Genomic DNA, 24,118 nt, shown 5'->3' on the forward strand with positions numbered 1-24,118 from the left:
TTATTTTCTATCATTCCACACAATTCATACATGTGATCAACAGTTGGATTTCATCTTGTACAACCTGACTCTTGAGCATGACAAAACATGTTTAAACTCCAATAGTTGTAATCGCGTCTCAGAACTAAAGTAAACAAAATGAGTACTTGCATTTATATATCCGGGACAAGGAGGGGACGGTTTTTTTGTCCTAGGACGAAACAATCATCCCGTCTGGGGCTTCAGACAAATTCCTGGACAAAAAATCATCCGAAGGATGACCAGATGGGACGTTTTTCGTCCCATAGGATGAAAAATCCGTCCGTGCGGAAGACTCGGACGGTGGACGGACGAAAAGTGGACGAATTTTTAACTTAATAATTTGATAAAATTCCAATAAAATATTTGTTTGCATTTGAAAAATTTGAAATTTTGAAAATTTGAAATTTAATCCCTCATTAATTAGCAATAATAATATCTTTCATACATGCAGTTATAATTGTACTGTAGTAGTTAATTGCGATAATTGAGTAATTTACCAGATAATTAGCGTAAATTTTGATTTTCACATACCCTTTATCCTTTCATAAATTTCACGAAGAGTGCAATAAATCTTTTGAGATACGTAAAAGTTTTATTATTTAAAACCCATCAAACTTTATAATACTTATTTTGCAAAGTTCATTTGATTTTTACATTGTAGAAATTTGAATTTAAAATTCATTAGTTAAATTCCAGATGCATGTAGATAGTTCAATATTCGATTCCCAACTATATCAATCTAATGAAATAGTGTCTCAAAAAGTCTATTACAAATGAAAAAGATGGGTATTCCATCAAAGAATTTCCTTGCTTAAATATGCCAGATGGTGTGCATAATTGATCAGTTTTCTTAAGTACTCTTATCTCCATCTTAAAATGAGATGAGCAATAGAAAATTTCATATATTTCTTACGATCACCATTCGAGATGTCCACTGAAGTTAAAAGGATAACACACGAACTAAAATGGAAAAGAAATTCAGAGTAGGGGTAGACGTGGGCATGTGGCGTTCATCAGTCACAACAAAGTTGAACCAAAGATTAGGGAGCGTTTTTTCAGAATTTGAGACAGAATATTGATGCAGAGTTCATGCAGCCGTCCATCCAACTCACTCAAATTCACCTTCACTTTTGGCGTAGAGTGACGGTGTTGAGATAGTCGTCTCACCTCTCGCACTTTTACTCCGTACACACTAAAATCAAACCAAGGTCGTAAGGAAACAATGTAAAAATGTTATTGGAAAAAAGAAATCGAATGCGACCATTGGGTAACAAAACGCTGCATGCTCGAGACTCGTGAACCCTTATATCTTCACCTTCATCTTGATAAGAAGATACAAACAACAGCATTCAACCGTAAACAATAACCCAAATTTGTAAAACCGATTACAACCATGAAAACAAGGTCATCGCCGCCTACAAACTATAAAGAAAACTTAAATCACAGTCTTTTCTCATAATTTGAAAAAAAGGAAAGGAAAGACCAAAAAAATTTCAAACCCATATATAGAACCAAAATAGTAAAGCGACATACCACTCAAAATGGGCAAACCCACCAAAAACAAACCAGAGAAATGCTCTATGATGAACCGGTGTTGCCATTTTTTACAGCCGGATCGAGGGAAATAGAGATTCAAGGATAAACCTCAAGAGGATAAAGGATCAATTTCAACAAAGTAGAAGAAAGAGAACTATCTCCCCCCATAGTGATATCTACCTCATAAAATTTCAAAGTCTCACAGCGAGAACATTCGAAATTCTAAATTACGGAAGTGAAGATGAGTGACACATTCGAAATTGCGGATTTTAAATGGTAGTGTATAAATTCAGATTATAAACGGAATTTGGAGAACTGAAGATAAGACCTAAGAAAAATAAATTCAAAGTAACACATCAAAGAGACATTCTTTGCATTGCATATGGAAGACAAATATCTGTGTGCAGCAATTTGGGAGATAATTGTTTGACAAAAGTTTACATCAGAAATATTCAAAGTCTCAGAGCGAGAACAAAATCTAAAAAAGGTAAGTGAAGTTGAGAGACGTATTCATTATGGCAGATTTTAAATGGAAAGTTCTACATTCACGTTAGAAATGGAATTTTGGGGAAGGAAGATAAGAGCTAGGAACAAAAATTCAAACTAACGCATCAGAGAGAGATTCTTTGCATGCATATGGAAGACAAATATCTGCGTTCACAGATGGGGAAAGGTGTATAAAAGCAGGAAGGATGGGGTAGAAGCACGACTTAAAGTAAAGCAGGAAGGATGTAAACCCGTCCACTGCCTTCATGTTTTCCTTGCTTACGCTAGTACGTGGAAAGGAGAGAGATAAGAAAAAAAGCAAGCTCAAGCAAAGGTCAGAAAGCGATAAAACATAACTCATCATTACAAGAGCTATTGCCATTGCCAGCATCGTCATCAGAGTCAGACGAGTGCTGCTCTACGTGACGGAACCATGCACGAAGCATCATCAGCATCTCAATGTTCCCTGCATCTAGGCATGCTCTTCGATGCGTGGTGATGCCTCGGCCAACTGAAAAAAGCTGCTCCACTGGTGCACTGGTCGGGCTTACGGTAAGAAATTGGGACACAATTTTTGTCAATTTCAGAAAGTATCGAGTTTCGACGTCCTTCCACCAGCTTAGTGGACTATCTTCCTCCTCATTGGACGAGATATTTAGATACTTGTCGAGCTCTTGTCTAGGCGGTGAGCGTGGTCGCTGACTCTTGCACGGACATGTATACTATCATTTGGAGGATACAAAATGTTGCGGACGATGTCTTTCTGATCGTTCGCCCTGCTCCGAATCACATCAGTTGCATCTGTATTACACGCGCGGTCTAAAAGACCGCCAAGATAGGAAATCACGTCTTGGCGATATGACGGATGCACAACGTCTATTTTGGAGTATGGATCCTGTGTCGTTGCTGTCGCCGCAGCATGATTGCCCCAAAGTACCGTTGCGTACAACATCAACTTTTTATGCATAGCACTACACGCCACGCGCAACGCATCCCTCGCTCGACATCCAAAGTTGCCCCAGCACTACACATATTCTGCTCAAGTTGAGTCTTCAGGTTCACGATCAATGATGTTACTTCAATAATTTGCAATTTCTTCGCAGAACACATATAGTCGAAACCCTTACACAATGGCTTGAGGATACACAAATATTCTTCAATCAACTCCCAATCCTCCTGACATAGGGCATATTCTTCAATCAACTCTCAATCCTCCTGACATTGGCCATATGGTCCAGTACCTCTCTCTTGGCAAGAGCGCGCTCTAACATAATCAAGGTGGAGTTCTAGCGCGTTGGCCAGTCAACCTATGTCTTGATCGAGTTTGGGAGTTCAAACATTTTGCACATATCAACTTATTTCTCTATTCGTTGCGTGGACCCCTGAATAGCGTTGACGATGGCTCGCACACGTGAAATGGCTATTCCCAAGGGTGCAGCTGTCATTGTACTATATTTGTCGACTTGTGATTCAGTTGGTTCATTCGTGTCCAATGCTGCATATGTGTGAAAATATCAGCCTCGTAGCGTACTACTTGCTGATGTCTAAGGATTACGAATGATCTTCAATTCTGCCTGGACTACAAGGTTGAGTACATGGGCAACGCATGGTACGTGTTGATCGATAGTGAACTATGGGTTTACGGTCTTCACTGGATCTACAATAGAGGCCAGCATTGTTCTGTTGTTAGACGCATAGTCCGTGGTGCTGGCACAAAGCTTCGACTCGATTCCATATTCATTTACAACTTCCACGGCGATCCTCGCCAAGTTGGTGCCGCAATGGGATCCCTTGATCTCCCGGATAGCAAGCGGTAGCTCACAAAACTTCCATTCGGTGTCGATCTAGTGGGCAGTGACACCTAAAAGGGTGAGATTATTTTGTGATGTCCAAGCATCCACTGTAAGAGAGACAATGTGAATGTCAGCAAACATCTCTATTAATTTCTCTTGGACTTCTCTATACATGTTAGAAGTCGTTGCTTTCACTACATCCGGACCAGGGATGTCCCCAACTACTTATGTCCCGTAGAACCATAGTCTTCAGAACGACTTCTTCTTGACAAGTTGCAAAGGAAGGTCAGATGAACCTGACAAACTCCTCCTTCGTACGCTGTGCGGTGATGTCACGTAACTACAGCTTGTGGGATACTAATTCGTAATGGATTATACTTCTCTGATTCGTCTGGACGCCCTTGAGTTCATCGTGAAATTTACGATGAGATTTCTTTAGATGTCTCTAGAATACATTTGTGCTCTGATCTTTATTCCGCTTGATGATGACTTTATGGTTGGGTTTTGCGCTTGACGAAGCGTACACTGGTACTCGTCCAGGCCAACTTCAACAAACCGATCTACAACTTTAGACCGATTGCGTCGTGCTCTTCGTGTTGACACGTTATCATCGACCTCTACAGTATAGCACTCCACGAACGCCGACGGCATAGCCCTAGCCGTTGATTTAGGAGTGGTAGCAGATGTGGAATCCATATCTCTATCAAAATTTTTCACTATATGCAGTCATTCATACGAAGTGTGTGACGTGCAATTTGAATGCCGTATTGGGTTGACATTGAAGTATAATAAAATTAATGGAGGCTCTAATAATTTCTTACAACACTCTAGGTTCATAAAAGACAAAAGCGCAGGAAAAAATGCTGCCCTGTTATAGTACATCAGTTGAAGGACAATTACACCAATCAAAACAGACAGTCCATCAATCATATTTACTCCGTCGACTGATCGAATCGTAGTCCACTTTGTAGAATGGACTGATAGATCCATAACAGTAGTACACATTCGAAGGAGTATGGGTGGAAAGCACCCATTTCTTCTTCATATTGTCAAATCCTTATGGAGATGACCCATGATATTAATCTCAAATCTTTAACCGATTGACTAAAAATAGATGACAGATCGATAAACATTCTAACGGGCTCAAACATGATAATCACATAACACATGCTACAGAATGGTATAAACACAACTAAAAAATTCGACAAACATTCTAACAAACTCAAACACGATAAAGTACAAACAATTGATATATGTGTGTGTGTGTGTGTGACCAGTTGATATAGACGTACCTCTTTTGGGTCGACGACAAATATGCCTGCAATGAAGAAGCTCTGGAAAAGATGTGTAGAAATTATCTGAACAATACATGAAAACAGCTAAATTAAATTATATTGGGGCCTACTAATTTTAAATTTAATGTTATGTGGAAATAATCCAGGCATGATTAAAGGTAAAATTAACCATATACTTTAGTACATTGGGCTACATGATACAGAAGCAGAACTGTTTCGGTAAACACTGAGTTGCAGGGGGGAGAAGATGACAACTCATTCAAGTAGATCGACGGTGAGATGGATAGATAGATACACAGTGAGATTTTTAGATTAACATTGAAATAGCAGGGGTAGACATTGAGATAGATACATTGACAGTGAGATAGATAGGTAGACAGTAAGATAGATAGATCGACAGTGAGATAGATAGATAGATAGATAGGGAGAGAGAGAGTTCCACAGCTATATAAATAGATAGATAGACTGATAGATACAGAGAGATAGATATGTAGACTGATTAGAGAAATAGAGAGATAGGGCATTTTTCAGCATTCAAAATTAGCATAGGATCCGCAAATCTTACTGTAAGATACATAGATAGACAGTGAGATAGATAGATATATAGGTAGACGGTGAGATAGATAGATAGATAGATAGGTAGACAATGAGATAGATAGATAGGCATCGAGATAGATAGATAGATAGACAGTGGGATAGATAGATCAGCATTGAGATAGATACATCGACAGTGAGAAAGATAGGTAGACAGTAAGATAGATAGATAGACAGTGAGATAGATAGATAGGTAGGGAGATGGATAGGTAGACAGTAAGATAGATAAATCAACAGTGAAATGGAAAGACAGTGAGATAGATAAGTAGACATTGAGATAGTGAGAAAGATAGGTAGACAATGATAGATGATAAACTGGATGGCACATACCTCGACGTCAGGGAAGCAGTCTTCGACTATGCAAACGGGCGCGGAGGGCCACCGACCTGCGCCGGGAGGATTGTACTGCGCCGGGAGGGGGAGCTGGGGATGTCTTCTTCTTCCGATTTCAAAGAAAACCTCTAGGGCGCGCTGGTTCTTTCAAAAGAGACTATGAAATAAAAATTTATTTAAAACTTAAAACTTTCTTCCAGGACGAGGGACGGAACGGTTTTTATCCCAGACGGGACGAAAAACCGTCCGGGAATTACTGGACGGGACGGTTTTTTAATCGCCGGACGAAAAACCATCCCGTCCTTCGTCCCGGGGAAAATTCTGGGACGTCGGACGGGACGAAATTCGTCCCGTCCTGTCCATCGTCCCCGTCCGGGACGATCCGGATCTATACTTGCATTATCCATTTGGGAATCCCAAGGAAGCATGGTTTTGACATAAAATTCAGATAAAAATGCGCCATGATTTATTAATGTGTGTCTGCCACTGAGAATAAAGCGCGAAAGATAAGATTCCAAGTCGTCGTGTTCACCTTCCTCGTGCTCTACTAGAGTTCGGCCGCTCAAATAACTGTTTCAATCAGTAATAATGATTTTATTTGAAGAGAACAACTAATGGACAAGATTTGTGGTTTGTAGCCCAGTACTTCTGAACCAATGAAGGTACGGTGTAAGATCCACCCCTGAAATATTCTTCATTTATTAATGACGTAATTTGGTATACCCTTATTGTTAAAATCAGTGGATCGTCCATCTGGGAATAGAAATTTTCATCAATATTTGTGCAGATGGCCAAAATTATACGTTTTGCCGTAATTAGTAAAAGATAGAGAAAGAGCGAGACAGATACATAATTCCGGTTGTGATCCACCCATCCCCCCAAATGGATCGAGGAGGCAATCCTTAGTCCTTAACTAAGTGTTCGAAAAACTAAAGCGCACCATCTACACTAGATGGCGAACAAGCACTTGATCGAAATAAGACTGCCAAGAATCTATCTCATTTGAAACTCTTAAACAATGAAAGAAGATTTCTTAAAATGATGAAATAATAAACATGCTCTTGTTGGAATTCACGTCCGGGCAACATCCGACACCTTTAAAATTTTCTCAAACTATGGGAGTGGTATTCTTGAAATGACGATTAATGTCCCCCAAAGACACCGAAAACTGGTAATCGAAATTGGAGGTTACCATAGATTTTAAGGTCTTGGTGAGAAATGGGGATTGGCAGGAGACTAGAATCCAAATGTGAGAAAAACAAGATAAAGAGCAGGCTACCCTAGCAATCTCAACTTCCGAAAGATTGGCGGTAGGAATATTGACATGCAAGGATGAATCCTCGCAGGGAACAGCAAATAAGCAAGACAAAGGCTGGAGCTGGTATCCCAGGATAGGAAACAGGACCTTCCACAGGTCAGAACCCTTCTGACAATGGCAACATGGGGCTCCTGCATGCGTCTCGCCATGGTCAGCGCGTCTAGCAACCACGGAAGTAGAATAGATGGCTAGGGTTAGCTTCTATGTTTGCGCGCAGAGAAGCGTGCAGCATGTGAGCGATTATTTATGACGAGACGGGTGTTATGTTTTCGCTGCTGGAAATGGTTTGGGTTCTCCCGATGTACAATAATACACACATGAAAGAGGCAAATGTGGCGTTAAGTTAATGTGATGAGACTAAATGCCGGCAGAAGGGGAAAGGCCTCCATTCTTCGCAAGGCTCAAGGCATGAAATCCCCACACAGATGCCGAGGTGAGGAGATTATGAAGAATACGAGAAGAGAGAGAATGTAAGAGTTCATAGGGCAGCAACATTCAAAACCAGACTCAAAGATCTATGATCGGCATGGACGAGTTGGGATCGACGATACTTGAGAGTGAGTGCGAAAATGGGCGAACTGAAGAGGCATTGACTTGAGGCAATTATGAAAGATAGACCTACTAAAATAGGTAATTTAGCAGAGCCTTTAAACCGACATAAAGGAACAAAGAGAGGGAGAAAGGAAATACCCTTCCGACGGAATCAATCTCTGTAGGTAGAAGATAAATCATACTTGACACGTCCTTACCCATTCATACCTCTGGCGGCATATGCCACACCACGCCGTTCATTATTTCCCAGCACATCCTGCTGGTGAAGGCCTCCTGTGCATGCAACTTGCAGAGAAGGCAAGAGAGGCGACATCGGAGGCAGCAAGAACGACAGCAAACATTATACTCTATACTTTGTCTCGAAGAAAAAAAATGAGAAGAACCCAGGGTTAAATTTTCCTTTTAACCGGCGACATAAGAGATTAAAGAATTCAACCCATAAGAAGATAATCATAAAGACAATGAAAACATCCAATTCTCATTTGCTACGATCATGCAACAAACGAGTGACCTCGATGAGATGCGGTTTTTTGAGCTGAAAATTATCATCTCGAGAGAAGAGAGACGAAATAGACGTCCTTTCAGTTTCTTCTAGTGTCTCGGCTGAGGGAAGAACTGCGTGCCGGCCAGGAAGGCGCTGAGAGGGGTGGCGTACAAAGAAGCAGTGTCTAGCATGGAAGGCGCAGCCACTGCAGCAGCGACGGCGCTTGTGGCTGGGTTACCTGACGTAGCAATGGTGGCTGCGGCAGCAACAGCCGAAGAAGAAGACGCATCTCCCGGTTGAGAAGACTGAGAGTCAGGTCCTTGGTCGTAGAGGAGTCCCTTGAAGAGGTGCCCGCCGATGCTGACTGTCGTCTGGTAAGCGAACTGGTCGTCCATATCGTCAACAGCGCTCATTCTAACGCACCGAAACACCGCCGAAGAGCTTACCTCCGGCGGGAAGCTCCCTATCAGAAGAGACAGATATTACTCGTAGAAAACCCTGATTACGAATACTAGAAAATGAATGCGTGCCTGATGTTGAGGTGGTAGAAGTGATGGTGACGGCGGGAGGGAGACGAGTGCAGGTGATGGCGGTGGAGACGAGCTCTCTCGGCCGCTTGGCGTGGTCACGAATGAGGAGCTGAGATTGATGCTGGTGCTGGTGCAGGCGCTCACGGCGCTTGGCGGCGGGGACCCAGGTGCTCTTAACGTGAGTAGGGCATTGAAAGTTGCGGCTTTTACAGCAAGTTCTGCACCGCATATGCATGCAGTCTTTCTTGGCTTGGTTGCCGCAATCCTGGCAGCTGATCCCACCGCCGCGGCTGCCGGCTCTGATAACTCTGCCGGCGGAGGCGCCGCCGCCGCCGCCTCCGCCGCCGTCGGATCCGCCGTAGCTGATAGCGGGATTATCCAGCATCATGCCAAGCCCCGCAGCGTAGAGGCTGTGGTGGTGACGCGGCTGGTGCTGCTGCCATAGCTCGAAGCCCTTGTTATAGGTCGTGATCTCTTCTGTTTGCCTGCCGCTGCCGCCGGTGAAATGGAAGATGCTGTCCGGGGGGATCTGATCGCCCCCGCTTCCTCCCCCTAGCGAGAATCCAGCCATATCACGGTCTTCTGTTCTTGCCTTGACGGATCCATTAGAAGCGAGAGAATTTCTCTCTTCCTTCTCTCTTTCTGATCATCGGCTGTGATTGAGATATGAGATGGTAGAGATGAGCTAAGAGATGTAGATTCGGGGTTGTGGAGAATTGGGCGATATGGGTGTGGACCGGGGGAGGAAAGGGAAGGAGAAGAAGGTTGGTTTTCTTCTTTTCCTTTTCTCGTCGCTGCTCCCTTTTACCGGTATCAGCGGCTGCTCCTCTTTGCCTCTACCGGGTCTGGGTTATCTTACCCTTTATATGACCTCGACGGTGTGGAATTTTCGGTAGCCTCGCTTTCATGGCTCTGCAGGGCTCCCTCTCTTTCGTCTCTCTCACAGTAAAGAACAGCAATGAGCGGCGGCAACAGGAATAGCCGACTGCCACAAGGTATGCAGCGGCTTCTCCTGTTTTCCTCGAGATGACTCTCTCCCTTGTGAAAATAAAGATAAAATATGGCGCTTTCTCTCTCTACCTCGTCACTTCTCTATCCTTTCGCTGGGATCTGATGTCTCTCCTCGCTCCGACTCAACCGACGCAATTAAGATGCCGAATAGAGCACTGAAACGCCGCCGCCTTGTGTACGACAGAGAGAGAGAGATTCACTGGCCCTGCCCTTTTTCTGCCTTCTCTGACATTCACTCTTACACGCTGCGGCTCTCTTTCTCTGGTGCTTCGTATTTTCTATCTCGGATTTGTGGCCACTGCTTATCATCGTTGGAAAAAAATAATATGAGGCAAGCAGTTTCCATTCTCTGTCGCTTGTTCAGGGTACAGATTTCAGAGCCTGCCCGGCTTCTCGAAGTCCTCTCTCTCCGACTATCTCCATTTCTTTCTCTCTCCGACTCGCACAAACACACTCTCTCTCATTTCTCTCTCTCTCTCCGACTCTATCTCTATATCTCTATTTTTCTCTCTCTCGTTCCGATTCTCTCTATCTCTCTCCATTTCTCTCTCTCGTTCCGATTCACTCTATCTCTCTCCATTTCTCTCTCTCGTTCCGATTCTCTCTATCTCTCTCTATTTCTCTCTCTCGCTCCGATTCTCTCAATCTCTCTCTCTATTTCTCTTTATCGCTCCGATTCTTTCTATATCTCTCTTTATTTCTCTCTCTCCCACTCTCTCTATTCCTCTCTCTCTCTCTCCGACTCTCTCCATCTCTCTCTCTTTCTCCGACTCTATTCATCGCTATCTCTCTCCGACTCTCTCTCTCTCTCTCCGACTCTATCCAAATTCCATCTCTAATTCTCTCTCTCCGACTCTCTCTCTAATTCTCTCTCCGACCCTCTCTATTTCTCTCTCTCCGGCTCTCTCTCTAATCTCTCTCTTCCACTCTATCTTTTCTCTCTCTCTCCGATCCTCTCTATTTCTCTCTCTCCGACTCTCTCTTCGACTATCTCTCTTTTTTTCTCTCTCTCTCTCCGACCCTCTCTATTTCTCTCTCTCCGACTCTCTCTTCGACTATCTCTCTTTATTTCTCTCTCTCTCTCCGACCCTCTCTATTTCTCTCTCTCTCTCCCTCAAACACACGCAGAAACACACTCGCTCTTTCTCTCAAATACGAAAGTGTGGGGAGGACGATGATAAAATGAGCGGTCGGACGATAAACTTGATCTCTACTGAAGAAATTCTGGATCAATGTTATCAGGGTCAAAAACCATAAAATTGATCAGTTCTGATGTAATTCTGAATCTGTGTCATCATAATATCAATGACCGTCGATCTCTCTCTCTCATCTACTCTGGCACACGAACGTATGGTTAATAACTACAACCCACCTTTCGGTGGGAAAGAATCGTGCGGCTGTTGCTCATCAGAACGATTTTCAGATGAAAACTTGAGAAAACCCATTAACCCAGGATAAATTACTATGATTTCCGACAACTGGATTCGACCACAATAGACGTCTATCGTGACTGTAGTCCTAATGAAGACAAATTGATGAGCAGCATCGAACACTTTGTCGGGAACGGGATTGACAGACATCAGTGTAAAAAAATAAGATGTAATTATTTCTAGCGCATCAGCGCCAACTAAAGCTATGAAACATCCATCATAGTTAAAGCTATAAAACACCATCGTAATTTAAGCTAGAAAACATTCCGTGGTAGGACAATTTGAGCAACGTGCCTCCTCCAAACTGTTTCTGAAGATATTTTTGAATAAGTTACATTCGAGTATGTGGAGAAATACATAAACTTTGTCACTAATAATTAGAACCCTACTGTTGTACAGCTGGTCATTGAAGCAGCAGCTTCGCCAACCCGTGTTCGAGTAATCGTTAGAATCGGGACTGAAACGAAAGCAAACCCGGAGGTATAAGCCAATAGGATTCTCTACTGCTCTCTCTATCAATACCTATATTTCTCTCTCTGTCCGATACCAAAGATTTTACTTTCCATGCTCTCACGTCCATCCTTTCCACTGTTCTCTTTCAATAATTTATCACGTGAGACGGAGACGACATTATTATGCACAATACTTAATTATTTTACTGCCGGCCTGAAATCCCGGAGACGCGCCGTCGCTGTGAAACCCATCTCCCTGTCTGTCTGTCTCTCTCTAGGCTTCCTTGCTTAGAAGCCTGTTGATCTCTGAAGTAAAAGACTATAAAAGAGACTTCTGAGAACGCGGCGTTTCCTATGCAAACTCCTATCTTTCACGAATTTGCCAGTAAGCAGCAGCTTTAGTGAGCCACTAATCTTTCTCATTCTCTCCGATTTTCTTACGGAGCTCTAAGTACGGGTCAAATCGCCAAATAAACAGAGAAAGAAGAGTTCGACTTCCGATAACTGTGTCAGGTTGAGGCATTCTCGAGCCCTACGCGCCTCCTCTTTGAATCTAACGCGTTGACTCTCGCCCTCATGCTTCTCCAGCTACTCTCCACCTTGTCTCTCTCACTACGAGAAAAAATAGAATCTGGTGACATCGTTCCACTTCAACGACGAATTTATCTTGCAAGTCCTCTAAACGCCGACTCTGATGACATCGTTTCTACCTATTTTGAACTTTGCGATTCCGATTGCAAGTTACTCAAAAACAAACGCACACGAACGCACTCTCTCCCACTTGTACTTACTGATGGCGACGCCCATGCCGTAGAAATGACAGATTATGCTGGTTAGGGTTTTTTCATGAGGGAGAGTAGCATATCACCCAACCCGCACGTGCCAGATGTACACGTTAGTCTCGCCAAAAGAGGCCACATTTCCCGCTGCAGGGCCTCTCCACGACATGACCAATGTCCATCCATCCATCGCCTGCCACTGTTCTACGATGTGATCTTACCTCTTTTCTTATCTTCTCTGGCGTGCGCAGAAGAGGAGCTTCTTCCTGTTCAAGTCCATGTCTGGGAGACCCTCGAAAACCAATCCTGGGCGTACTCGTCTACGGACAAGAATAAGCTTTCACTATCTGCACGTCTGTACGCCGCCCTTCCCCCACTCTCTCCGATTTAAGCCGTCATCAGACATCCGAACAAAACCCTTTCCCGTTCCGCTACGTACCGTCATCAAACCCCGCTGAATTGGTCTTAGTTTTAATCGTCCCCTTTTTGTCCGTAATCCATTCCATTCAATCCCTCGAACGGGAATGGAACGAAACGACAGAATCCGGAACGGATGACTGAACGGGAGCTCGTCCAGTTCCGCCCGTCAATGGGCCTTCAAAACGAGGAAAGATCCGCACTGTTCAACTGGAGGCTAACCCACGTACCGTGCTGTTGTAAAACCCTAATTCGACGCGACCCGCCAAAAATTTCTGCTCATTTGTACAGTAATACGGCCTACATGAAATGGAGAAACTTACTGTTCTATCAGAGAGAGCTACAAAAAACAACTGTAGACTATAGGCTGTAGACCTCACTTCGATTCTCAAGAAGTTCAGCTAGTACGGTTTGCCGCTAATAAGCTATTAGGTGTTACCAATCCCAGTTTGACTGTCTTTTCCTTCCATGTTTTTCTAGTTTCTCTACCCCAGTTTGGGGTGCTGTACCCTTGACCAGGATGAAAGATGCCCGGAGCTGATGGCTAGTGGCAGAGGAGAGTAAAGCTCACTGAAGCTACGGCCTTTGATTTACGGGCTACTATTATCAGTGGATTCCAGGGGAAATAAAAATGTCGTAACTTGTAAAGGAAAACTGAATGAACGCGCATGTGACGCGTCCCTGGGAATCGTCCAAACTACGTAGCGAGTGATTGGCCGTCACAGCGGCCGGGCTCTACTTCCTTTTATGAGCAACACAAGGATTCTTCAACCATATCACAAACCCTTTTATCAGTCCTGTCATTCCCATCCCCCTCTCTTTCTTTCAATATCTCGCTTCTTTTTTCTCTCTCTCTGTTCATCGTTTTGGTTTTCGGTGCATTTCTCGCATAAAGAGAAGAAAACAAGGGAAGAAGCCCACCCAACATCCACTTACTCCTCTAGGTCTCCGTAGCTTACCCCTTATCGTCTCTCCCTAAGTTTGCTTCAACTGCGCTCGATTATCGTTCAATAATAGACCGGACATTCTTGGTAGCTTTAATTTACTGTGGCCAGTCATACATGTAATAGCATATTATAAGCTATCATTTAATCCCTACTGAAGTTATTCGCTAAAGTTAATCATGGGATTTAGATATGAAAACTCAAGGTTTAATTTTGAGTCAGACGTTACAACTTTTTCATCATAGATCCTAGAATACATGACGTCTTGAGTTGTGGCTTGTTTCCTTTTGAACACGTGTATAGCAGACTCGGCTCTTTCGAGCTTTTGCCGATTCTTTGCAGTTCCTTTCCATTTTTTAATGCTCCACACGGGGACACCTGATTTCCCACAGGTGTGGAAATGTCCCAATCTTTACATTAGCCTGAAATGAGACTACGATGGCGAAGTCCCAGTCTTCAAACAGCCCAGAAATAAGTTCCGCTATATTGACGAAAATGGAACTTTAATTCTGATCCCAGATCTGCATAATCTGTACATGCCAAAGAATTTTCTCAGACAGGACTCATGATTTAGAGTGATAACTGTCACTCTAAATGCGACAGGTTTATCAAGGTAGTTAAAAATAAAGACTGCGTTAAAATCTTCAAACATTGTGATATCTGTGTGGTCTACTATGTGATCGTTAAGTGTTCCTATTTTATATTTGACTCTGATTCATTAATTGTGTGAGGCCTAACCGTTATGTTTAATGCTAACTATTAGATTTTGTGTTTCTAGTCTATCCTTGATCCTGACTGCTCGGTGTACTCCTTTTAACATTCAAGCCTAAGAACAAGATACGATCTTTATAATAGATAGGGGTACGTGTTCATATGTTATTTATCCTGAGATTTTGGTTAAGTGGTGTCTGATATGTTGGTCGAGGTCATGTCTGGGCTCCCATTGTGGACGCTTCAATAAGCAGGTAAGCTGATCTTCGGCAACGGCTTCGTCAGGATGCCTGCCAACTGGTTGTTGCCAGGGAGAAATTGAATATTGAGTTCCGTTGCCGCTATCCTTTCACCAAAAAATGGAAATAAACTTTCACACGTTTTGTGATCCATTGTCTTAAAGATAAGTTCGCTGACCAACGACTGGATCCAGATTAGTGTAGCATCAGAGTTTGTAAGTGCTTCACACTCGGCTTTGGTACTCGATCGTTCAACCGTAAGATGTTTCATTGAACTCCTGAAACAAGATAATTACCAATAAATATTATGCATCTACATAACTTTATGCTGACACTTCAAAATTATTGTTAATATTTATAAGTAGACTAAAAATATTTGAGAATATATTTTAATGCACAGAAGGCAGACTCATTTAGACTATGAACTTCCTGACATGCCGTTGTTGGATTCTGATATCATGATTGGCACAATCCATGTACATTTGCATAGAAAAAGACGAGAAAGAGTAGAACATGCCTTTAAAAATAACAAACCCAATGATCAAGTTATGTTTCAAGGATTGGATCTGCGATCTCAGTTCCATGTGCGAGTCGTGTTGCAATATTCAAGTTTCCAGCCTCAAGATGTGTCCAAGAAATTATTGACACATCGAATCTCCTCCTATTTCATCTTAACGAGCCCCAATATTGATCCATGATAAGATGATAAATTTGTCTATAATTACATGCACTTATATAAATATTGAATTTATTATTTAAATATTGAGTTTATCTTGTTATTAACTAGATTATCTAAATATTCCTAAATTTCAATATAAATACCACATTATGCACATTTTGGGTATTTGAACTAACCTTTCCTGAATTTCTTGTCAATATTATTTTCATAACTGATGAATATTTTCAAGTTTCATGTTTGCAAAAATTATTAGAAAGTAAATTGGATGAGGATCAATGAGCTAGAGCACCCTATGTGATTTTTAGAGCTATTGGACCAAATCAGAGAAATATTGTTTTTGTATTTCAAAGGAGCAGTTAGAGAGGAGTGAGCCTCATCCGGCATCCCTCCACAATCCTCTCTACATTGCCTTTTAATGAGGTGCGTGAATTTCAAATAAAGGAGTTCCTGAAATTCAAACTCAAACAGTGGAAAAAGAACAAGGAATGGGAAACAAAGAGAAGAAATAGAAGGGCATTTTACATACATTTCCGATGTGTAAGTATTATCTTCCTCTCTCTCTATCTGCCAAATTCTAGATGTGCTCTAGTAGTGTCTAGCCATCAAGAAATGAGACTCCACAGTTCTGGCTGTTCAACATGGTTGAAGCAAGTATTTTGAAGTTTTCATCCTTTGCTTATCCTTTGCTTGCACAGAAAAATGCTTGACCCCAGTGAAATATGAGGCTTCAAGTTTAGAAAGACGTATTGGGGCACAAGACAGGAGTTTAAAAATTTCAGAAACCTAGATCTAGATTTTCATTTTCATCCCCACCCATTTACCTTACCTTTCCTTCATGAAATGAATGGATGAAAAACATATAATGATTCACAACAGAAGACTAAAAAGGAATCATAATGGCATCAGGAAAAACCATGAAACAAATCAACTTGGCATGCATCAAATCTTTAATACTTCAATCCTCACATGAGTCATTAAAAATGTCCATATTTTTGTTATCATGGATTCAACTAATTAATGTAGCTCTGTCTGTGATTGTTTATTTTCCAAGAATTTTCGGTATTTTGCAGATTTTCTGAGATTAACTTCCCAAAGGATTTTTTTTGGTCTGAAAACTATGTTTTTGAAATATTAAAGGCATTTATTAATGTCTCCTGATTTTTCTGCATTTTTCTAGAATTTTAGTATGACTAAATCATGGAGAAATGAATTTTAGAGGCCAGAAATGTATTCTTGCTTTTTTAAGGCATTTAGTTCGTATTTGTTCGTATGTTATTCCTGCTCGCCATGTGGCACCTGTTTGTGGGTTAGACTGTGTCCTTGGGGGGCTGACTTCAGTTCCACAAGGGTGTCAAAGGATTTTTATTAATTAATTTATATTTTATTTTTTATTATGCTCATCTTCTCTCTCTAACCTGTCTGCTAGTGCTAGGGAAATGTGGTAGCCAGTGATTGCATGGCATAGAAAACAAGGAAAGCATAATTTGGCAATCAGATCACAAATCTCAATCCAGTTGGCGCCTGCGTGGATGTGAGAGAATGATGATCCAACGGTGGATATAAATAAAAACGGAAATATCTTGAGACCCAACTATCCAATGGAGATGAAATTTGGAATGAAAATTTTCCTCCTGACCATCTATCTATTAATGCAATTACATTATAAAATTGATGACCGGGAGAGATAGAAACACATCGAGGATGCTTTCCCAACATAGTTGTCATGTTGCTTCCGAAGTCAAAAGTACTTGTTTCTTAAACCAATTTGTATGTTAATTATTGAGTCTGAAATTTCCTTCTTGATTGTCACCACAATGCCAACGTACATTGGACATATTCATGCCCTAGTAATGATTGGATAGTCAAGAACACTTATTTGCATTCAGAATAAAATCCAAGCACTGAGAACTTATCAAATATAATTTTCATCTCCATTACCATCTTAGACTTGTAGATCTATACCAAACAATCCTAAAAGTCCAATCCCCCCGATTTCTCTTCATTTTCTATATATTTTCTCTCTCAAGATCACTGTATATGCTTTCTGTCTATATATTTGGAATTTTATTGTCTTACAACTCCATTTTCTATCTAGCACATCTCTTCATAAAATTTATGAAATAACTCATTGATCTTCATCGTCAATTTGAATTTCAAAATTTTCTCTTTAAGTTCTTCAACAAATACAAAAACAAATAGAATTATATCTGGTTTCGTTGATATATACAAACTGATTTTGGTTTTCCCAGAAAGATTTACCACAAATTTGACTTCTGAAACTCCATAACCAAGAATGAAAATTTATAAAATTCTCATAATACTCTGAAAATCACAGAAGAAGAGTCATATTTAGTAAAATACTAATGTCTATCTTCTTCAAACATTTCAATTGAAATAAGAAATAAAATAACTTCAATTGTGGTAGCCTTCCCGCGGATGGATTTCTTTCTCATGCTGTATTTTCTTTTATAAAAGGGAATTCTAAATTTTATTGCATAAGCTTAATAGCCTATGACACAATTAAATTCACATTGAATCAACAACAAATTTAGGCTTATCAATACTGGGGTATGAAGTGAGTTTATTTATTTATCATCAGGCTTTGTTTGCAGGAGATGAGACAAGAAAATAAGTACTTTCTCTAACATCATGAACAGTTTTTTTATATTTTATAATGCTTTGCTGTTGCTCTCTCTTATCCGCCTAACTTGTGGTTCGCTAACCTGGTAAAGAGAAATATTAACAAAGGGGTTTATAAAGAGGAAGAATATACTACATACTCTTATAGACAAATTTTTAACAATATTATTATTAGATTACACTGATTGTGTCTTTTAAGATATAACTTTCATGTAATAATGTAAAAAATGTTCATGATCAATGCAATAACTACTTACCTAATATCTTCATGATTACTTCATGCATCATTCGGTACAGATGCTATAAAAATAATCACGCACATTAGCCGATGTGTTGAAGTGTCTTCAACTTGAAGCTCAAATTTAATAGTGGATCTGATTAGCGATATCTCTGTTTCCTCTTTGACTTCCTGATATTTTTAGTCAAATCACGAACCCATTAAACTAACATGTCGATGAAAATGAAAAAAAAGAAATCAACATGGAGATAAATAATATATTATAATAAAATAAAACAGATGGCATTAAACTGCAAGAAAAATTGAACACATTTTTTTAATACTTTTGTATGGAATTAAGTTAATCTTATTTTAGCTCATTTTCCCATTTTGTTACTTAAATTTTTTTTTAGATTAAAATGTACTTTATGATGCCATGTCAAGTTTCAAAAAAGGACAAATATCAACTTCTTTTAAGTATAAATCACTATATTTTCAAATAATTACCTCAATTTATCAAAACAGATTCAAATCCCAAGCCAATGTACATATCTATCTCTATTGTCCTCTATTTTAACATTTTAATTTGTCTGTTTTTAGTCCAAATATTTGGTTTAATCAAATACCAATATCATAATAACAGTTCCAGAACATATTAAAATAAAAAATTAGAATACATATTTTGTTTTACGTCCTTTAATTTTTCATGTGAATTAAATAGTGAGAATCTATTAAGGGAAATGACAATTGACTGGTGTGATGGGGATTTGATGTAAACTGAACCAAAATCGGTGTTAATTTTTAAATTTTGCTTATGAACTTACATATGAGAGGTGGTGAATTTTATTGTGAGGCTTTGAGGGTGAATAGGGGGTGAATAACTTCTACTAGTTAGTCTATGGCTATGGGGTTGAGGTTGAAATTGATAACTCGAAATTTATTTTAGTTTGGATTTTTTTTGTTTCACTATTACTGGTGGATTTTTTCTCATAAACTGTGGAGATCAGTTGGGGAGATGATGGTTGATCTCTGTCTTAGGATATCTCCACAAAAAAATGATTAAGAGGAATTTCCAAATGTGTATCACAGAAATGTGTCCATCACTCCTTCCTCATTTCTTATAAACAGTTATACTTGGTAAATAAATAAGTAATTCTTTCTGAATTAGGTTTATAAACTACATTCTGTCATTTTATTGGCATCCACTCGAAATAACTGTTTTTGTTTTCTATTGTATGAATTTGGTTGCTAGGCAAAAAATGATTAAATTAATTGAATAATACTATCAAAACATGTAAATAAATCCATAAATGTAATAAATGTTACACATTTTTTTACATTAAAAATGATCATATGTACTTTAGAAAATCGCTTAAAATGTTTAAATTTATATTTTGAGTAAAATTATATTTGATGGATTTAACAGAATTTGCTACACAATATATGACATTGGATTCATATTGGAAACTTTTTTAGGTCAGAAGATGTGTCTATTGAACCATTTAACATCTAATCTGATTTTTTGTCGATTCTACAAATATATATATAGAGAACCGACACAACATTTATCTTAAGCTCATAAGATTTATAAGTAGAGATTAAATTATAGTTACAATATTTATCTTTGAAGATCTGTCATGTTATTTTATATATCGTTTTTTATTTTTAGCTATTTTCTAAAAATAAAAGTAAGTAAAATTAAGGAAAACACATTGAAAAATTTGAAATAAATATTAGAAATAATTATTTTGTTTTTAATTGGTTCTAATATATTACTAGGTTTCAAAAAATTTTGATGATTTTTAGGGCAAGAAATAAGTAAAAGGATAACTAGAACCTTTGGCTGGTGCTCTAGTTGCCAAATTTGCTGGAAGGTGTACTGGCTGGTGTGCAATGTGTGGGCACTGGCGCGCTCGCTGGACAATAGAATGGGGCAGCAACGGATAGTGGAATAAAAACAAAATAACATTTGCTACATGAGGAATTTTTAAGGGAATTTTTATGTGTTGGAAAGTTTTTCATCGATGATATCCACATAAATGTTTGCCATAAGAAAAAGGTGAGAAAATTTAAACCAAGCATACAGGAGATCATACAAATCTTATTTTCACTTCCCTAAGGGCCTACTGGTATTTTTCCTCCAAGAATCTTGACCGAATTTGAAATCTATCTCCTACACTTCTATATAAAAAGAATGGATTACATAAATCTGATGCACAAGGCTGCAAAACAAATTTGGGAGTAGAAATCCAAGATGAGGTACAACAAGGGGGGAGAAGATTTTAAATAAAGTGCCCAGACTCTTAGATCCATTATATTTAATTCAAAGTGTATGTGGGGCTAAGATTACTTGGTTTACAGCTTGGATCCACGTTCATGCCATCTCAGATTTTTAAAATACATCATTCAAATTTAACGTCTAGGTTAATTCAACAATTCTTGACATTATTTGACCCAGTTCTTAAAAATAGCTTCACTAAGATTCAAGAATGCTCTTCTTGTGTATTAGCCTTTTTTTATTATGAAGGACATGGCTTGGGTTTTTCTTTCCTCTCTTATGTTTTAGATGAGAGAAATCTACTTGACTCTGGAGCAAACTGGGGTTAGTTTCAAAATCAATAAAATAGGAAAATAAGTCCAAAATTTCTTATTTTACCCTTAAATTGTGAATAATGCAAGAGCTAACCTTAAAAAATGGTAAAAATGAAGTGTAAGGGTCTGGTTAACCTAATATGATGTTAACCTAGTATGCTGTTACCGTTACGCAATCTAAATATATCAGACCTTTTTAGCAAAGGCACTGAGTCTGTTTCAATTATTACTGACTATGCACCCACCTAGGTGTGCTTTAAAGAAATGGGTCATACACTTAGCAGAAACAGTTATCCCTAGCCATAAGTGAGGTAATTGTGCATGCACTAAAAAAATGATAAATAAAAATGATATGCATATAGATATTCATGCTTCTGCATTTTATGCACTATATTAATTTATATAAATTCCATACCAAATCATATTTCTCTCTCTAAGTGTGTTTCTGTTATTTCAAAGAAAAGTAAAATTATTAAAGCCTATGTCTGCCTCTTTGTGAATATATTGCTTCCTCCATTTATTCTATATGTCAATTTAGAATAGTTCCTTACATAAGTTTAAGAACTTAAAATTACTTATTTATTATTAATTTTAAGCTTAGCAGTTATCAAATTTATATGTTTTTCATTTTTAAAGAAGCCTTCGAATTTACTATGTAGATTGATTGATTTACTATATTCATATATTTTAGTTGGATTAGATAATTGGATTAAAACAGGGGTTGGAATATTTTTTTACTCAATATCATATAATAATATTAATTCGGACTTAGTCGAAAGTTTATATAGTCAAATAGGTTTTGATATCGATATTTGATGACTAAGTTCTTACTTTTTGAGTTGAATCGGCATATCAAACCCATGGACTATTGTAAGTGACTGTGAATCATCTTAAATATTGTTATTGAATAGAGAACTATATTATTTTTGGTTTGCAATTTCAGTAAGGGACATCGAGAATTGGAATGCAAAATTGACATATGATGAGAATTTTCTTTAAGATCAACTACGTTGCTTATGCTTAACAAATACATTGAATGATTATATTCATATAATGAGAGGATATTTATGGTAAGTAGAACTTTAGTGAATTCTATATTGGAAGAATTTATCTGCATTAAAATCATCAATCATAGTAAGAATATAATTGAAAGTATGTAGCTGACTCATTGTGGGACTAGATATGACTCTTGATTAGATGGTCCTACGTAGCTCATCTTGGGTCCACTTGATCTTTGGCTATCTTTCAGTTCATACATACATTAATGCTCAGGTTATGTTATTGTAAAGTATACTTTAGAATCATATATTCAGAAATTTATCATAATTAATATACACTGCATAAGTTATATGGATATGAATGTGATGGCGCACGCCATCAAGGATCATCGATGACGATGTCCGCGCCACCCGCCGCCGTCATCAAAGACCGGGTGAAAGTGCTCGATTATCACATTTATATTTTCATCGTTTTCCTAGTCGTGTTTCGTGTTTTCCGTATTTGTCATCCTTTTTTCGTCCCACTGCGACGATCCCCGTGTACGTGTTTTTGTCATCTTTAGGAAGGGGTCCGTAGTCATTTTTGGACACCCTCCCTTGTGCCCCTTGTTTTTCCTCTTCTTTTCTTTTTATTTTAATTTCCCCTTTATTTTGTAATGAGGGGGCCCATTAGACAAGGGCCCCCTAATGGACCCATTCTCTTTGGGTTGACCCACTATGGGGGCCCGTTTGACCTCTTCCCCCCTTATAGGGGAAGAGGGGGACGCCCTAGCGCCTTAGACCAGGAATTAAGAAGATTTGTTTTTTTTTAATCGTTCTTGGTCTCACTCCTTCCGTCGAGAGAAATCAACAGAGGGGGGAAGAGGAGGATCCACTGAAGCCGCCAGAGAAGGAAATCACCGGAAGGAGGTAAGGGGAGAAAGGACTTGACGACTCCCCCTTCCCTCGTGCCACCTCTCCCTACTCGGCCCCTCAGCCGTGGACATTTCCGCAGGCCCAAATTTGTGACCTACTCGGTCGACGTTCAGCACCGTCGGGAGGAAGAAGACCGCTAGAAGGGGTAGGGAAGATCTGACGATTTCCCTCCCTCGCCCCCTCCTTTTTCTTCCTTTTCCAGTCCCCCCCCCCTGCAAAGGAAATTCCCCATGACATTTCTTGACAGTCCGGGCAGTTTCTTGCAACTGCCGGTCAACGCCCACCCAAACGTTGCCGTTCACCTACCGCAACGCCGTGGATATGTGAACCCAATGCGGTGCTGATGAGTTTGGGCTTCTAGTGGACTTTTCCCCTGGACTGAGGGTACTACGAGAGGGATTCTCAACGCTGTGAGGCTGCCCCTGATTCTAGAACGTTCAGTTCTGCCGCCGTTGGGACTTCCGCCAGTCAGGCCGTGGAAACAATCGACCGGGGCCCCTTGATTGAAGTTCCATTTGATTGGACTGGACTCAGACTAGGACATCTTGAATGAGGGCCATCCCACTTGACTCTCCCCTTGTGCTGAAGTGACGTCCTTGCTTCCGGCAACTGCCGGCTTGTGACGGCTTGGCCCGCCCCGTCTCCAGATGCTGTCGGGATTCTCCGCTCCGCATGTGAAGAGTCTTTGCCGCTCGCACCTGCTATATGACTCGCCCGAGCTGACTAGTGCATGTTAGCTCCAACGGGTACTGCAGGGTCACTCAAGCTGCTTCACCTCCGTGGACGCTCCACTGTCTCCTCTCCTCCGCCACTTTACCATCGCTCCGGCATCATCGTCGCTCATCGAGCCAACGTCCACTCTCCAGCGCCGCTCCTCCCCACCCGCTTTGACCGCCACTGACTGTCGACAAATTCTGCACCATGAGCCACGCCGACGAGGTATGCCGTCCTCTCCCGTCGCTCGCTTAATTATCTCTTGCAATAAATTTTTGTCTTGACTCCACCGCGCTCGGGCTAGGTAGGTGAGAGAAGTTTGAGAGAAACTACGACAGACTTGAGAGTCTTACCAGTACGGATGAGAGCGTCCTTTATGTGCTAGCCCTACAGATTGACTCCGTTCGGCCGTAGACGCTTTCGTCGCTCTGACGAGGT

General features: G+C 40.2%; 1 protein-coding gene across 1 annotated transcript; it reads right to left on the reverse strand.

The window, feature by feature from the left end:
• Window positions 1-8,241: 8,241 nt before the first annotated feature.
• On the reverse strand, window positions 8,242-10,363 carry LOC144712434 (protein SHORT INTERNODES-like). Its single transcript, XM_078586700.1, has 2 exons — window positions 8,943-10,363; window positions 8,242-8,875 (listed from the first exon to the last, which is right to left on the reverse strand). Exons 1-2 carry the CDS (start codon window positions 9,511-9,513, stop codon window positions 8,520-8,522), a joined length of 927 nt encoding a protein of 308 aa, XP_078442826.1. The 5' UTR covers window positions 9,514-10,363; the 3' UTR covers window positions 8,242-8,519.
• Window positions 10,364-24,118: the final 13,755 nt, after the last annotated feature.

Source organism: Wolffia australiana, chromosome 14 (genome assembly GCF_029677425.1).
Source record: "Wolffia australiana isolate 7733 chromosome 14, ASM2967742v1".
Lineage (NCBI taxonomy): Eukaryota > Viridiplantae > Streptophyta > Magnoliopsida > Alismatales > Araceae > Wolffia > Wolffia australiana.

Excerpts from the sequence above, each read along its gene's own strand:
- LOC144712434 (XM_078586700.1), bottom strand. The coding sequence starts at position 9,513 with ATGGCTGGATTCTCGCTAGGGGGAGGAAGCGGGGGCGATCAGATCCCC. Across the intron at positions 8,876-8,942 it reads TTCTACCACCTCAACATCAG|GGAGCTTCCCGCCGGAGGTA; the intron begins GCACGCATTCAT and ends CTCTTCTGATAG.